Below are 17,402 nucleotides of genomic sequence, written 5' to 3'. Positions count from 1 at the left end.
AGGATTCATAGACTTACATTGCATATCCCCATGATGTACTATGATATAAATGATTACTACTTATCTACTGATATGAAAATTTGTCCACAGTGTATTAAGTTAAAAAAAAAAAATGAGGACTGGGGTTGTGGTTCAGTGGTAGAGCATTTGCCTTGAGTTCAACCCCCAGAATTGAAAAGGAAAAAAAAAAAAAAAATCCAAAACACTAATAACAAAGCATGTTTCTAACTAATTTTTGTTTAAAAATAGAGGAAAAATTCTGGAGGGGTATATACCTTAATTTGACAATTATCTTGGGTTGGGGCGAGGATTAGATCATAATGGTCTTTAGATTCTTCATCATAATTTCTGTATTGTCTGTTTTTTCACAGAGCACATCTATTTTTACAATCCAAAATAAATTTATTTCTATTTTGAAGAAAACAAACACCAAATATAATTTTATCAGTTTTATTCTGACAATACAATAAAATAATATTTTAGCTATAATTACAGAAATATTAGTACATATTGTAATTTTGTCAGGATATAACAATATAAAATATTCAGTATATTTTAAATATATTTCATTTGGTTATAGAGTAAATATTAAATTAAGTTTAGTAGCAGTTACATTTGATACATAGAAAAATCTCTGTAAGTTAGCAATAAAACTCAAATTTAAACATTTTAATACTTTTATAAATAAATTAATAACGTGTATCTTGTAGAAACAAAGAACTCTGAGAAATTGGTTGTTTTAGCACACTGTGAAATTCCAAAGTTGAAGCCCCAAATTTAAAAGAAACAAGTTACTTATATTTTATCTACAAAGTTAAATCTTTATAACTTTTTAAGCTACACCAAAATATCTGGAAAATAATTCATGAGCTGTATTTTAATGCTCACTCTTCGAATTAGGACTGAACAACTCCTGTTCATGTGGCTTCCTTGGAATTTAAGGTTTTAGCATCACTTGTCTTCCTCGGAAGTTAAATACTGTTAAGAGGGCAAGAGGAGATGGAGCTTGGATGGAGTGAGTGCCAGTCATTTGCCATTAGCACCAGTCTGGACCTTTTAGGAGCAAAAGTAGATTACCTTCAGGTCATCTGTGAGTTTGGACTTTTAAAAGAGGCAGCTGTTGCCAGTGTCTTGAGCATTTGCCTAGAGCAGCTTTTCTCAGTCTTTAGAGTGCATCAGAATCATGTGGAAGGCTTGTTAAGACAGATTTCGGGCCTATACCCACATGGTTTCTGACTTCCCAAGTCTAGGATGGGCCTAGGATTTGCATTTGTAACAAGTTCCCAGACAGTGCTGAGGTTGCCAATCCAGGGGCCACACTTTGAGAACTACTGGCCTATGCAGATCACTGAGCCCTCTTCACCACTATAGTGCAGTTGGGACAGTAGGATATTTTGGGGGCAGGTTAAGTCTTAATGGTAAGTAAATCTAAGTACAATTCAAAATGAAATGCTGCATGTCTCAGTTTGGGTGTAAAAATGGCTTGAAGCAATCATATGAAAAATGAAGAATGTAAACCATATCAGTGCTCCGAAGTCACATTTTCCCTTACAAGGCAACTGAGACTGGAACAATAGCCTGAATTTAGACTCTAGCACCACTGATCCCACCTCAGTGGATCAAGAAGCATCTTCAAAACTGTCTCATGATGCCTGGCCCCTAACACTCATCAAACTGTGCTACTATCACATGTAAATGATTTTTTAAATGTTTTGTAGAACTGTGCTTTCTTCATGTTCAGACCTTAGCTTCTATGGGGTTTTAAGAGTAGCTGGAGGTCCTAGGCTTTCCCTGGGCAGAGATCTTATTTTCAAACCTTTACTCGGGCCTTCTGAGCTATGAAAATGAAATGTAAAAGCAATGATAAAAGAAAAAAAGGGAGAAAGAACAACTCATGTATGTGAGATTTTTGTTTGTTTGGTTTGGTGCTGGGATTGAATTCTAAGCATACGCTCTACCTCTGAGCTACGTCCCCAGCCCTTACAGAAGATTCTTAAGAGAAGCAATGATCTACCTTTTTCTGAGATACTAGATCAGAAACAAGTCTCTCCCACCTCTTTTTCTTTCCCTCTCTTTCTCTAATTTAGCCTAGTGCCTGGAACATAGCGTGGTGCTGAATACAATATTTATTATTTGAACTGAGGAAGCCTGGGAATGTATCAACAAATCAAAACAAATCTTAAGACATACAGCTACCAAATTATACAATTTACACATTAAGGTTTTTACACAATGGTCTCTCACAATATGGTTTATAAGAGTGTATAACATAAAAACTTTTTTTTTTTTTTTCGTTCACAAAGAAAGAAAAGTACCAAAGGAATAAATCTGAAAAACCAAATAATGGAATATTTAGAGCAAAAATATTGAACATGACAAACCAACAAATGCCAAAATCTTTCATGATTTACTGAACTACTATACCCAGTTATATAAGATATGTGCCAGCATTTATAGGGATGGGGATAAAGTGCACATCTAATAAGTAGTGTCCTAGTTAATTTGTGGGTACACTGAACAAAAGAAGCTAAAAGTTGTCACATTTGAGTGTGTGTGTTGCAATGTCCTATTATAGTTAATTAACTAAGCATGAACATCTTATCTACTTTGAATTACAGGCAGGGTATAGAGTCAGATGAATTCAATGTAAAAAACAAATCTTCAAAGAAATATTATACAAGACCATTCATCATTTCCAAGGCTGTTGTGATTCCATTCAGGGAATCCTCTTTGGCCTTGGTTTTGGATATGTTCGAAATGGTCCTGGAAAATCCATGAACCTCATCAGTTCAATCTTGTATTCCCTCAGGCTGTAGGCTGCTCCACGGCCTATTGCTCCTCCAATTCTGTTCATGATGCTCCATTGTTCCATGAGACCTCCGTCTCCTGAAGTTTCAGAAGGGAGGTGGCAGGGCAATCTAAGACTGCTTTAGCCCCCCTAAGCCTCAAAGACCAGAAGAGGAGAGGACAAGTTTCAGGAATCCAGCAGGCCAAAATGTCTTCTCTTGCACATTCCAGCTTTATACAGCCACCACCTAGATATCGATCTGCATGCAATTCCATTGATATTTTGTGACAGATTGTTGCCCTACCACAGGAAACTGAAACAACACAGTTTTAGAGACCAGGATCACAGAACTAACTTGAAAGAAATGCTTCATTGTGTGGGGAAACTGAAACCGTACTACTCAGCCTTCATCAACCAATATTATTTGGTTAGAGAAAAATACCTAAATAAATTCCTTTTCCAAGTCATTACTTTGTTATGTAGGAGAAAAAACCCAGCAGTTCTCTTTTCTTTTACTTCTTCAGTGTCTTTTCTTCATGCACACCCGACAGCGACTTATTATTTTTTCTAACTCCCCAGCTTTCACAGTTGATGGAACAGGTTTTCTGAAATAAAAACAAAGCAGTGGCAACAACAAAAACCTAATTAACTTATACATAAAAGGGAAGTACTTGCTGGATATGAATTTTACTAATATATCTGTTGTAAATTTATTACAAGAACATCTTTCATAAAAGAGGTAAATTTCTGGAAAGATGAAGATATATGTGTATATATATCAATCTATAAATCTCTCTCTGATATATATATATATATACACATATATATTATATATATCATCATTTAATCATTTAAGTTGTATTTCAGCAGCACTTGGAAAACATTGGCCTTGATGCAAACTTACAAATCATCTTTCTTTCTAATAAAAACTGTTCCCACCCTTTAAATAATCTGTATCATTCACAAATCTTCTAATACAGTACAGCAGATCATTTGTGGCTTTATTTGGTAATTTATTATAAATTTATATATAAATATTAACTATGTTTAGTGATAGTAAAAATCCCACATTTTGTCTATAGTTCAAAACCATGGTTACTTGTTGACTTCAAAACGCTTGTGAACTAGGAGTGCCAAGCTGAACAGGTTTTTTATTGGCATGGGGTGGGGAATTAAATGTGAGAACATCAATACAAGGTGAAGAATAGCTAACAGAGCAACCTTTGGAAAGTTCTGTAATTGAGTCATGGATTAAGCTTGATGTTGAATAGTTACCTGAACATTCTTTCTGGGTTTAATGAAGCCAACCAGAAACTGTAGGAATTTGAATAGTAGTTGCATGTTCCTCTTCCATGACATTCTATAAACGGATTGGCTCGGAATTCCTCCAAGCAGGAGCCAGGGGATGCCAGTGCTTGCCCAGCGCCCTCAGAACCTGCACTTGTGAACTGTCACAATAAAATCTGAATAAAATCTCTGTCCATTGGTGTTCAAATGTTCAATTATCTACTTTTTGGGAGAGTAGGGGTTAATATAAGACTGCAGGCAAATAAACCGAAAAAAGCGAATTAAACTTACACTTCTTTATCCAGATTTGCTAATATTCTAGCTAGCTTTCAGGTTGTGATATATCATCAAAAAGAAGAAAAAGCTGTTCCTTTTGCCTGTAATTACCCTTTCCCAGATCTGATGGGCTTCTATTGTCCTTCTAGCATCAGTTTACAGGTGACCTCAGGAAGGCTGTCTTTGACCTCATCTCTGTCCAGCCTCTGACGGAACCTTGCCTGTTTTCCTTCATAGCACCCATTGCCACTGGACTTCTGCTACTAATACTGTGATTTTGTCTGTTTGCCCATTGCCTGTCTTCATCACCAGGATATAAGCTCTGTGAGAGCAGGAACTCTGGCCCCTGATATTCTTAGCACCTGGAATATGGCACATGGGAGTGTTCAATACAATTTTTTAAATTAATGAGTACAGGATTAGAGAACTTTGAGCAAAGACAGAGTGAGCATATTACAGAGTATGAATGATCACGTGTGCAGTGGTCAGCTTTGCACACAGTCAATCTAGACTTCATTAGCACTTATATCTGAGATATTTTTCTTAAAAATGCTGTTTCTCTTCATTCTAACCTTCATAGGAATGTCAAAGGAGCACAAGGCACAAAGATTCTGAAGCAGACAGGTCTGGGTTCAAATCCTAGCTTTACCACTCAATAGTCATGAGACCTTTAGGAAATTACTTCATTCTTATTTGTGAACTGCAGATGATGCAAACTACCTTTCAGGGATGTCATTAGGATTATAGAGGCAGAATATTATAGGATATACAGAAACAGCCACACACACACACACACACACACACACACACACACACACACACACAAAAGACAAAAAGGCATTACCAATATGTGGTAGTTGCTATTCATCTAAGTATTGTCTTGAGAAGTCTATTATTTTAATGCTTCATTATTCACCACAGGTAACACTGTTTGTTTGTTTTAAATTACATTTGTAAATTGTCAAATATAATGGTATCTTGTGCACAGTATCAGTTAGCATCCATTGTGGGGACCGTATTTCACCCAGTACAATGTAAGACTCTGCAAGGAATCCTCACTATAGATTTGCTGTTCCTTTTCTCCTTACCATGATGAAAGAAAATCCTTTCCACAGGGAAACCCAGCCATGGGGACATGGGGGGATGGTGGTGGTTTGGCTGTGAACAGCTATGGTCATCGCAGGACCTTCACAAACGGTGCATCTGTGACATGAAATGAACATTATGCTGGCTGGCATTGCCACTTTCTGCTACATTTCATTCCATTGCAAGCAATGCAATTCATTTGGTCACATTGCAAAACTAAGGGACTGAATTTTTACCTGCTAATAAAAGGCTCCAGGGCTCTGCCAGTAATTGGAGTCATGTCCATTGGCATCAGAGCTGGTGTTGACAGCCAGTATGAATAATCATTCCGAGATGCAAAATTACATATTTCATTGATGTCACAGAATAAGAATGGCATCGTGGTAAATCGCTGCAGACAGCTCCCAAGAGTTCCTAATTCAACATGGAACTGAATATTACTTGAAGTAAATTAAGATTATTCTATTAAGACAGAGAGGCAACCTGATCAAGGGCAACACAAGTTAGTTATTTGCAAAATGTCACATTGAAAGACTTTAGTAATGATAGAAATCAAAACTCCAGTGCAAGCAAATCCTCCTTTTCCTATCCTTAATACTTCCTATGACCCTTTTTAATCAGTCTAGAACTTGGGGGCTGTTGTAGTTTGGTTGAAACAATGTCTTTGCTTCAAACAGTGACAGTTACTCATAATAGCTAATAGCCATATAAAATTTTCTTAGAAAAGATCATTTGGGGATTAAAAAGAAGACAGGTGGTTTAAGTGAAAATGGTTTCCATTCAACCTGACAAGCTTGACTCCTTCTAGCATTTTCCATATCAGAATGAAACTTAGACTTCAGGTCAGTTGCTCTCTTTAAAATCTACTGGAGGACACTCAAGGATGTTTTCAATTATCTTCAGAGGAAGCACCCCACACTAAAAAGTCTGCAATCTGCCTATGGAGCAAAACAACTGGAAACTCCAACCAGAGCATTACCAAGGTCTTGTCCATGGGCTTGCTCATTCCCTTGTACAAAGAGAAGAGAAAACCCACTGTAGAGAGGCTCTGTCCCTTCTGGACATGAGGGGATCTTTGTCGCTTGACTGTGACGCGTGAAGACAAAGCCCCTCCTCCTTGTCTCGGTTGCAGGCAAGCCAGCATCTCCGGGTTTTCCCTTCAAGCCTGGCAATCCATCTGATCCAGGTGGTCCTTTAAAAACCACATTATAAGTGTTTCAACACAAACAGATACTCAGACTTGTTTTCCGGAAGTACTAATTTAAATGCTTTTGTGTGTCTGTTAAGTTTCAAATACAGAAAGGAATCCTAGAGATGTATGGCTTGTAAAACGATCAAGACATATCATTAAATGTTAACCAGTTATTCTCACAATCCTCTTATGATTGATATTTGCGTGTGTGTTATCATGATGTTTTGAGACCAGGTCTTCTTTATCTCTGAATTCCCTCGTGATGCCTAGCACAATGGCCTGTAGGTGGTAAGTGTCATATACATCTTTCATGAACAGATTGTGGGTCCCCCTACAATGCAAGGGAAAAGAAACCAAATATCTACAATTAGAAAGTCTGTTCAAGTAGATACTAAGATGTTACTAATGCTGTGGATAAATTCAATAAACAGTCATAGAAAATACTGGAAGTTCTTTTTAAAGGTGTAAACTTCAATAAGATTTCTGATCCATTAGTAAGGCAAAAATTCTCATGTGTTACTTAAAAAACCCACAGTCGCCACACTTTTAATATAGGAGAGGTGCATATTCTTTCCTTTTCCTAACTGCTACTCTTTATTCACAGGGGCCTATAATCGATTCCAAGCAACAGATGCCTTCCAATATCTGCATAGGAGTTGTAATGTGATTAGCTGAGTGGGACAGGAGATGGAGGTGCGCTTCTATGCTAATGTTTGGTGTCCAAGGCTATTCTGCACCTCCAAGAAAAGGGCTGAGGCTATCAGTTGATCAGTCTCACGAGGCCTCCATAGTGTTGGACTGTGTCTACTTACTAATAATTCTCACCCTAAGTGTATTGTGGTTATGGTTGTTCTTGATGTTGCCCCATTCTGAAACCCTGCCTTGGTCGAAGTTTATAAATTAATGGAATTATTCATTAGGACTTTGTTTTTTGTCTCTTTGAAAACACATTGTTAGGAAAATGTAAAGATTAATAATACTCTAATGAGCACTTGTGAAAATACTAAATCAAAAGTAACTATGTAGTTAATATTAATAGCATAATATTTGCATTTTTAAGATTTAAGTTTCCAGTCTTTATTATATCTGGGCATATGTACATACAAATAAATTGAGAAATCACATGTAGAAGTTTTTCTTACTTTAACAAAGTCAGCAATCCTAAAAATATAAGATTGGGATATTTCAGTATTTCTCAGAGGGGTACTCTGAAACTTTTACAGAGGTAAATTTGGATCCAGGTGTCAAACTGACACATATAGCTTATGTTCAGACATATTTAAGAGGCTCCTTTCCAGGACACACACAGGAATTGTTGAGTGGGGTCATGGATTGTGTTAATGAAGGGATATTCAGAGGTGAAACGACTGGACTGTGAGAGCTGTGACCAATTAGTCCATCCTAGCTGGAATGGACAGACTGGGTGATAATGGTGGGCATGTGGGGCATGGATGGAGGAGTTGGGTGACTGGGGACTTGCCCTGGAAGGATGCATCTTCCCTGTGGCTCCCTCCCCGACTCTATCTGCTTCCCTGCCACCATGAGCAGCTTCCTCCACCGCCACCCTTCTTCCATGATGTTCTGCCTCACCTTGGGCTCAAAGCAATGGAGCTGACTGACTATGGACTGAATCTCTGAAACTGTGAGCGCAAAATAAACTTCTCCTCCTCCAAGTTGGTCTTGTCAGGTATTTTGGTTACAGTGCCATAGAGCTGACTAACCCAAGTGATATTCAACAATGGTGTAGTTAAAAGATGGCTTTTCTAAATAAGGATAGTAATTCATTTCAGGATAATATTTTCCTAACTTGATACTCATATAACTCTCCTATATGTAGTTATTAACTAACTGTATCTATATTTTAAAATATTGACCTTTCTGAAAATGGAACACCCATTAGAGCTTCATTAATTCTATCTGTCCTGAGACTAAGTTGTCCATCAGGCTGAAAGTTTGAAGTACATATGCCCAAGGCAGGAAAAACAGCGTGTTCCAGTAATTGTTAATTTCCCATCTTCTTCCAAACGAACTTACAAACAAAACAAACTGAAAGACCCATATTACCCTTGTGCTTACACACTCACGTAAGGCCTCCCTCTATGTTGAAACAGCACTCCTTCAGCAAAGGAACCAGGCGGGGTGTTGGTTTACCTGGCTCTCCTTTGTGGCCTTTGTGGCCTTTTTCTCCAGGTGGTCCGGGAGTTCCTGGTTTTCCATCCTTGCCAGGTTTACCTCTTGGCCCACAGGGTCCTAGGCAAAAACCAATGGTGCCTTGCATTTCATCATGTCAGGATCACAAGTAAGGTGACCACCATCCTAGTTAATCTGAACATCCTCAGTTTCAGCAGCGAATGTCCAGCATTCCAGGATGACCCCCCCATCCTGGGTAAAGTGGGATGGCTGCTCATCCAACTTGCTACCTCTGCCCACCCCTCTAAAAGACCCTAAAATGAATTATTTGTATATCAAATACAGAAGTTTAAAATTGTGCTGCCATTTTGATTTATCCTATTCCAGAATTGACTATGCCCACATATTGCTCAAACTAATAGGTAATATCTCTCTTATCTCCCATTGACTCACACACATTTACAGCATAATAGTTCTTTTCAGAAGTCTATTGTAATATGTTAAATATTTGTAAAGGGGTTAGTTCAATTTCCAAACACGAATGTTTTAAAAATATTTTAAAGTAATTTTTCCTAACATAATGCTGTACAAAGTATTAGAAAAATCTAAATTCATAGAACTTGGGTATTTATTTAGGCAGTCATTTCAAATCAGAGCTCCAAGGCCGACAGCTGTCAGAGGAGATAGACACAATGCCTTTATCTTAATAAAAAAAGTACATATAAATATGTACTCATGTGTATATATATATATATATATATATACATATATACATGTATATACATATACATATATACATGTATATATGTATATGAGGGAGAGAGAGAGAGAGTGAGTGTGTGTGTGAGCACCCAAGTTTATACTATATACATCAGTTTTCAATAGATTCCAAGGTCTTTTATTTGCTGGTCAAGGGTAAATGAGCTCAATCCTAAAACTGATTATAAACAAAACCCACTACGATGTTTAACATTTTCTGTGTAGTTATATCATTTGTCTCCAAAATGCTTTCTAGGTATCATGGTTCAATCAGTTCTGAGATTCAAGTCACTGCTGCCAGGTTCACACCTGGGTTTCCTGGTGACCCCACTGGCCCAGGGTCTCCTTGCATCCCTGGTTGTCCAGGTGGGCCAGGTGGCCCTGGGCTTCCTGGAAGGGAGATGACCTTAAGTGTGCCAGGATGTCCACGTGCACCTATTGACATAAAAATAATAATAAGATGGCTTCATGGACAAGTGGCTCTTTTCTTCATGGATAGCAATAAATAGTATGGAGACATATTTACCAGGTGGTCCTCTTGGCCCAATTGGTCCTGGAGGTCCAACTGTTCCCAGAAATCCTGGATCACCCTTCTCTCCTTAAAAAATACAAAATGAAGGAAAAGAAGAATGATTCAATTCAGGACAATTGATTTCCTGGCTCTAAGGATAAATTATGGAAGTTATAATTGGAGTTTTATGTCACAATATGATGATGGCCACAACTTAAATATGTTCACATGGGTTCTGGCATTTTGTTTGTACATAATGAGTCATAATCATCATTCTATTAAAAAAATGCCCCAAAGTAGGCATTTAGAACTCATATTTTAGTCAGGGGCTGTGGCGCACACCTGTAATTTCAGCTATTTGGGATGCTGATGCAGGAGGATGGCAAGTTGGAGACCAGCCTCAGCAATTTAGTGAGACCCTATCTCAAAATAAAAATACAAAGGACTGGGGATGTACTCAGTAGTAAAGCACCCTGAGTTCAATCCTCAGTACAAAAGAAGAAGAAGAAGGAGGAGGAGGAGGAGGAGATGAAGAGAAAGAAAAACATGAACTTTTATTTTAACATTGAAGGTTCCTACAAGTTCACTTTTTTAGTCAGAAACCAATTTAATATTTAAGGCAAAATACAAAGTCACACTAAAACCTATTTTAACACCTGGTGAGTTATAATGCTTAGTTGTCATAGTTATTTACTTTCTCAGCTTATTACTGTAGCCTTACCAATAACCCCGAGTACGTTTTGTCAGGAACTCTCAGGAGCATACATAGAAGGTTTATTTGATGTGAACTACAAATTGTTTGATATTTCTCTTTATAATCATAATCTTTTACACAATCGAAAAAGGTTACCAAGAGCCTTTTATTTGGAAAAATACTCTGAAGAATTTTGAAATATTGTAGACATTATACTGATTACTTAGGAAGATTTTAATTCTAAATGTGATACTAATAGAGAAATAAAATAATTAGAGTACCAAAAGTTAACTAATAGATACACTATAAATTGTCCCCTTGATACAACAACTGAAGGAAAAGCACGAGTGCCTACTTGTATCCACAAGAAACCAAACTGTTTTTCCCTTTGGTGACTAAACATTTCCAAATAAAGAAAGGCAAGCTCGTTAGTAGCTTCAGCTGATGGACTTGTTCTGAGATCTAGAAGAGCATCTGAATATGATTTATGGACTATTTAAAAAAAACTGATTTAAAGAATCTCCTTTCTAATTATTTCTAAATATTTCACCAGAATGTTTTATTTACTGGATGTTTTATACATATTCAAATTGTAGATTTTTTTTTCTGAGGTTGGGAAAGGTGATGGTTTGGCAAATTTTGCCCAGGCTGCCTGCAGTGTTCACCCTCCAATGTCCAGTGAGACGTCTCGGAATGACTTGCTGTGATTTAGTCTTAGCATGTTTGCACCTTAGAGACTCAGCGGCTGAGTGTATTTAGAAACCCACCTGTCTTCCTTGGGACCTCCCTTTCCTTCCATGAAAATGGGACTCTGTTCACATTATATACCCTCATTACTTAGCATCCTATAGGCTGTGATGCGGGAGATTCCTGGCTCGACATAACCAACACCAGAGGAATTAACCAGCTAAGACAGTGACCCAAACATTCTAAACCTTATTGAAGGTCATAGCATGTTTTTTTTTTTTTTTTAATTTTTTGATTTTTTTTAGATTAAGAATATAGGAGCCGAGGATGTAGCCTAGTGGTGGAGCACTTGCCTAGCACGCATGAAGCCCTTGGTTCTATCCCCAGCACTACACACACATAAACATACGTGCAGGCGCGCACATGCGTGCCCCAGAAAAATCTGCATATAAACATTTTCTTACTCCCCCCAACTAACAATCTGGTGACAACACTTTCAGATTTTTCAACTTTTTGAAATTTTGAAAGTAACAAGCACAAATGGTAAAGTAAACAGCTAGAAAGCAGTACTCTTTTTTTGTGTGATGCTGGGGTTGAACCCAGAGCCTGTGCATGTGAGTCATGCACTCTACCAACTGAGCTATATCCCCGGTCTGAAAATAGCACTCTTAATATTAATATAGCTCCCCTTTCCGCATCTGGGCAAATATCAATACCCTAAAAGGTAACCACTTTAAGCTGTTTCTGTTTTAAGCTTTTCTCTCATTTCCATCCTTAAATTGTAGTTCTAATCCTTAAGTCCCATAGGCTTGGGTGCTGGTGGAGTCTATTCACGCTGAGGACCTATTTGTATAGACTCATGTCTGTGGTGTCCTCAGGAGTGCAGCAAATATTTGTGTGCTCTAAAATGTGAATTGTAAAAATTGTATTTGTATATAAAGAGCAGTATACAAAAATATTACCTTTCATGCCTGGAAATCCATGGAACCCAGGATCACCTCTGAGCCCTGGAAGACCTGGGGTACCTGGTGCTCCCTATATTTCAAGTACAAGGGAGCAGAACCACATATGAAATTTTCAAATCATGAATACGGCATTTTTTAAGCAAAAAGAATGCAATATTTATATTCGATGAGAATGAGAGGAAGTTGACAGACATCATATTTTACCATTCAATCCAATGTTTTACCTACCTATAACACTGTTCCCTAGACCTCTCCTTAGGACTATTTAAAAAAAAATAGTTAAAAGAAATACAAATTTCCTTTAGATCCCAGATCCAAACATACTTTCTAATGTCACTATATGTTTTTTAGTATTGAATTCAATTAGATATTTTGTATCCTAAATGGATTGCTCAGTTCTGGGGGAGATTTTAGGAAGAATAAGCACCAGACCACCAGAATGAGAAGTACTATCTGCATTTGGAATCATGGCAGAGAAGAGGGTGCCTTGCTGGTTCTATTAGGCTAGAGCTAGAGATTCCTCCTGGTGAGAGCGATAGGGGAAGTGAAGTGTCCAGAGATGGCAGTGGAAAGGGAGAAAGCTCTTGACAGATACATTTGGCTGGGACGCAATGACCTGAGTGGGCAGAAGATGCTACCGTCATGTAAGGCTCCCAATGTTGCTCCTGAGGCCATGAGATACTCAAGCGAGACCATACAAGGGGAGACCAGCAGAGCTCTTGAAAAGAGCTATATGTCTAAGGGTTTGTTAAATCTACTCTCACAGGATCCCCAGGAATTGGAAAGAATGCTATTGAGAACAGTGAGCTGAAAGTCATGAAAAATGCCAAGAATGACAAAACCTGCCTTTGAGCCAACTGTCTGTGGAGGAAGAAGAGCAAAGAAAGAACAGTCCTATTGCTTCACTTATCTTAGCCAAAGGGCCAAGAAGTGGTAAGTCCTATTGCTTGGATGAGGTAGTGTGGGGCTAAAAGAGAGGGAGAGGAAAGACGACCATGTGTTCAAGGACTTTCTGTCTTCTGATATCTGCCTCTGATCTCGAGCCAAGGGAACTAAGGAGGGCCTGGTGCCGGGACCGGTCCTGATGTGGGAAGGAACTGCTTTGTGCAGAGAACTGTTAAGGGTCAGGCGAGACACCCATCAAGAAGAATTATCTTTCAACTGCAAGTGTGGAAGCTTTTGGCGTGAAAGTACTAGGGGATTGAAAGGTGAGATTGCATTTATAAAGCAGACTTTCAATCTCCGGAGTCCCTGGAAAACTTAGAGGCTGTCATAGATCAGTGCTGACAATTGTCAAAGTACCAAGGAGAACATGAGAAGCACCCACAGACTGGAAACAGACAGATACCTCATTTTTCAAAATAAATTATCTTAAAGGGTAGAATCTAGAACCTACCAAGAGGATTGAAGACAGCTTAACTTGATTCCTGACAACAGTCTTACAAAAAGTAGCTCTACTTTCGTCACTGATGGGGGTGGGGAGGAGGCAGCCGGAGTTCAGCGCAGGGTTCTGTATTTTCCTATGAATGTCACAGCACGGGTCTCTCTGTCATGTCTGTGTGTGGAAATGGCTGCTGCACAGGGCAACCGGGATGGATTTAAAGCTTGGCGAGTGGCCAGATCAGAAGGCAGTCAACTCAGGGATTAGTTCTAACTTATAGAGAGGACTCTGGGCACTCGGAGCTGCTCTGTTAATGCTTTTTGAATAAATAAATGATGTCTTGCCTTCTTAGTCTAGAAAACTGGACCTCGTGACTGACCTCTGCTTAGCTCTGCCGCCTCCTCCTGATGTGTTCTCCCTGCTACCTCAGCCTCCAGGGACAGGATTGTGTGCTGGGTCATCACTCATAACACTCATCACCTCTGCTCTGGAATCTCCTTTCCTCCCAGCTCCCACCTTGACTTGGTTTCCTGGATGACTGCTATGCATCTTTTCAGACTCAGGCCAGGGGTAACTTTTCCCAAGCACCTTACCTCCACAGAAGGGATGAAACACCCTCCCGTGTTCCCTCAGCCCTCCCCCATTCCTCTCAGCACGCCTGTCTTGTGTCTATCTTGTTCCCCTCTATTGCAGGCTCCTCAGGGGTAGAGGACTGTGTGCATTTACTGTTCTGTCCATCAGTACAGAGTAGATGCTCTATAATGAACGTCAAGCCACACTGACCTGTCCCACTTGTCTCCAAGAGACTAACACACACACAGAGGAATTAGCACACTGAATAGGCTACTAAGAGGATGCTGGGCAAGGGGCAGTGAGATCTTAGGCTGGGAGCATGGGTGGGTCTAAATGAATGGATGGCATCCCCAAAAGGTAAATATAAGAGTTCTGCACATGAGTGACAAATACCAACAACACAAAGCAGGACAAGAAAAACATGGAGCAAACATAGAAGCAGTTCATGAGGAGAAAGCACATGAGCTCATCGGACTGTAAGTTCAATGTATGATGATGTGGTGACAGGCAGCAGAAGGGCCCACGAAAGATTTTAGGTTGGATTCCCACCATGGCGGTGTTCAGGGCAGTGAGATGCCTCCCTCTTTTAGTCACCCAAGGGCATGCTCCTTCCAGAGGGCTTTCTTCTCAGGGGCCACATTTTAAAGGGAGATTGACAGACTAGGGCATACTTAGAATAGAGGCCAGGTTGATCAGCAATTTGACTGACTTTGAAAGAATCAAGTATTTATTTGTGTAGAAAATAATTGGGAAGAAATGGCACCTATTTACAAATGTGGGAAGTATGTGGCGGGGAGAAAATAAACAGACAGGACAGTGTAGATTGCTTGGAAAGCCTATTAATAGAGGGGAACAGGATGTCATTTTGGACAGTTCTAAACTAGGTGATTTTGTCCACTGGAACTGTTCAAAGTCTAAGTAAGCAAGAGTCAGGAATGCTGCAGAGGTGATTCCCAGAGAGACCAAAGTTTTAGAGGCTTCTCCGGGGCCAGATCTTCCCTACTCTTACGATTCTTTGATTTCCTGAGCTCTTGTTCTTAAGTGCACTGCACAGATGCATGACAAATGCTAAACTTGTGTTGCCTCCAAGTGCGTTGATCCTGGCAAACGACTCACAAGAGAAAATAATACTCCTTGATTAATAATGAGCAAGTATGAAAATTGACCATATGAAATATAGTTATAACAACAAGTCAAAATTGCGTTAGTAATAACTCAAAATAATTTCCCACACTTACCGGATGACCTGGTGGCCCTGTATCCCCTATAGTTCCAGGTGGACCTTTTGGGCCAGGCTGGCCCATAAATCCTTTGTCACCTTTTATGCCTTTTACATGACTCCCTGGAGGTCCGGGGGGACCTGGATCACCTGAATTCACAAAGAACCTGTCATTATTGCCAGTAAGGGATCCTGGAAAGTTCTATCAGAGATTTTCTTTTTTTAATAAAGTGCAAACCCTGTACCTTATCATTGCAAATATCCTTTCCCCCGCTGTGTGTGATGGTACTGCGGTAAAGACAGACTAAGATAATGCCAGGAAAGCACCCAGTATAGTTAGGAACAGCTCCTCTCTGCGTACAATCTATTAGTATGCCTGGGCCCTAGACCTGATCTCTAGTAGAAGCTTAAGAAATATAGGCCCCTCTCTCTTCAAACCAGTGATTTGTACCTACTAATCTTTCAAACAGGCTGCTGTACCTCACCACCACCAACAGTCTAATAGCTGTGAGAACAGTGGGGACGGGAAGAACGGAGACCAGAGGTAAAAAGGAAGCAGTGAGGTCACACGGGGAGGATGAAACTTCAGATGTCAAATGTGACTTTCATTCTATCTTGCTTAAAAGTAAGCCCTCTACCTGGATTTCCTCTTGAACCTGGTGGACCACGATTTCCTTTCTGGCCAGGGATGATTGCCCCAGGCTGACCTGGTGGCCCTGGGGGTCCTCTTATGCCAAGGGGTCCTTGAGGCCCAACATCTCCCATGGTTCCCTTCCTGCCAGGAAGGCCAGGCCAGCCAGGGGCTCCCCTGTCTCCCTTGGCACCTGCAAACAAGAAGCCTCGGTAAGTTTCTGTCATGCTTCTGTAGCTGGAACTTCAGTTTGGGGTTATCTTCAATAGTGTAGGCACTTTGCTTGAGAGTATCAAGATTCACAACATAGGTAGTTTTAGAAGAGACTGGTAATGGAAATATGGGTCTACAGTTCTTCCTTCAATGTAAGCCACAACTACTGTCATCTGATGGACTCTAGTTCCAATGACATTGTTCCATTACTGATAATTCAGTAGATCATTAAAAGTGAAACTTCATGGTACTGATGTGTGCATTTCAAGTACTGTCCAGCTAGACCAAAACAAAGGAGCAAGAGTTGCAGTCCCATTTGTGTCTTCTGGTTAATTCTTCCTCAAAATGAGAGCACTTAGCCTGGAATGGTCAAATTCAGCAAGAGTTTTGGTTCATCAAAGAAGAGCCCCCAAAAGTCACAACTTAACACTGATTTATTCTCTTTCATCTCAGAAAATCTTCAAGAGATTGTGCTTTGACATTCGTGGATGAAAAATGTACAAACTGCAAATAATCTCTCCCTCCTTTTTCCCATCTTTGTGCTGATCTTGAGAGGGTAAATGGCATGAAAACAGCAGACAAATTCAAAGAAGGATGGGGAAAAGCGAAAGGCGAGGCTGGAGGCTCATAGGGAGGGCTTGGGACACTGTTATGTGGAAAAAACTGAAGAGTTATGATGAAAATAAAATTGATGAATGTTAAATATCTAGCCCCCGTCCATCCACATCCTTCAGCTTCTTAGTGCTTTTTTTTTTTTTCCCAGACAAAGTATTTAGGTGACTTCACCTCACTTTGAGCTCTGTGATGCTGAGTTTGAATAGCAATGATCTGAAGCACCCAGATGCTTGGGTTGTATGTTCTATGTTCATTAAAACAGTTCCTGGTTCTGCAAAATGATTTTTTCTTAGGATTTGGAGGATAAACTAATTGAATGGATTCATATCTTCCAAGTCTCAATGAACTCTTCATGTTCAACTACCCTGGAGGGACTGAGGTGCATGTTCATTTAC

General features: G+C 39.5%; 1 protein-coding gene across 5 annotated transcripts in view; it reads right to left on the bottom strand.

Moving 5' to 3' along the window:
• Positions 1–438: 438 nt before the first annotated feature.
• COL4A3 (collagen type IV alpha 3 chain) overlaps positions 439–17,402 on the bottom strand; it is a 144,086-nt gene continuing 127,122 nt past the window's right edge. For 4 of the 5 annotated variants that reach the window (XM_079132611.1, XM_079132612.1, XM_079132613.1 and 1 more), the window contains 11 exons: positions 16,187–16,372; positions 15,568–15,698; positions 12,373–12,445; positions 10,045–10,116; positions 9,828–9,953; positions 8,781–8,879; positions 6,417–6,629; positions 5,674–5,851; positions 5,440–5,554; positions 4,064–4,236; positions 439–3,393 (listed from right to left, as the gene is read on the bottom strand). In XM_079132611.1, the coding sequence (XP_078988737.1) occupies positions 3,309–3,393; positions 4,064–4,236; positions 5,440–5,554; positions 5,674–5,851; positions 6,417–6,629; positions 8,781–8,879; positions 9,828–9,953; positions 10,045–10,116; positions 12,373–12,445; positions 15,568–15,698; positions 16,187–16,372 (1,451 nt within the window). In that variant the 3' untranslated portion in view covers positions 439–3,308. The other variant, XM_079132614.1, reaches the window with a different exon arrangement.

This window comes from Sciurus vulgaris, assembly GCF_902686455.1.
Source record: "Sciurus vulgaris genome assembly, chromosome: 3".
NCBI classification, from domain to species: domain Eukaryota; kingdom Metazoa; phylum Chordata; class Mammalia; order Rodentia; family Sciuridae; genus Sciurus; species Sciurus vulgaris.
Note: the sequence above shows the minus strand (reverse complement) of the source record. Positions and strands in the feature narration are given on the sequence as shown.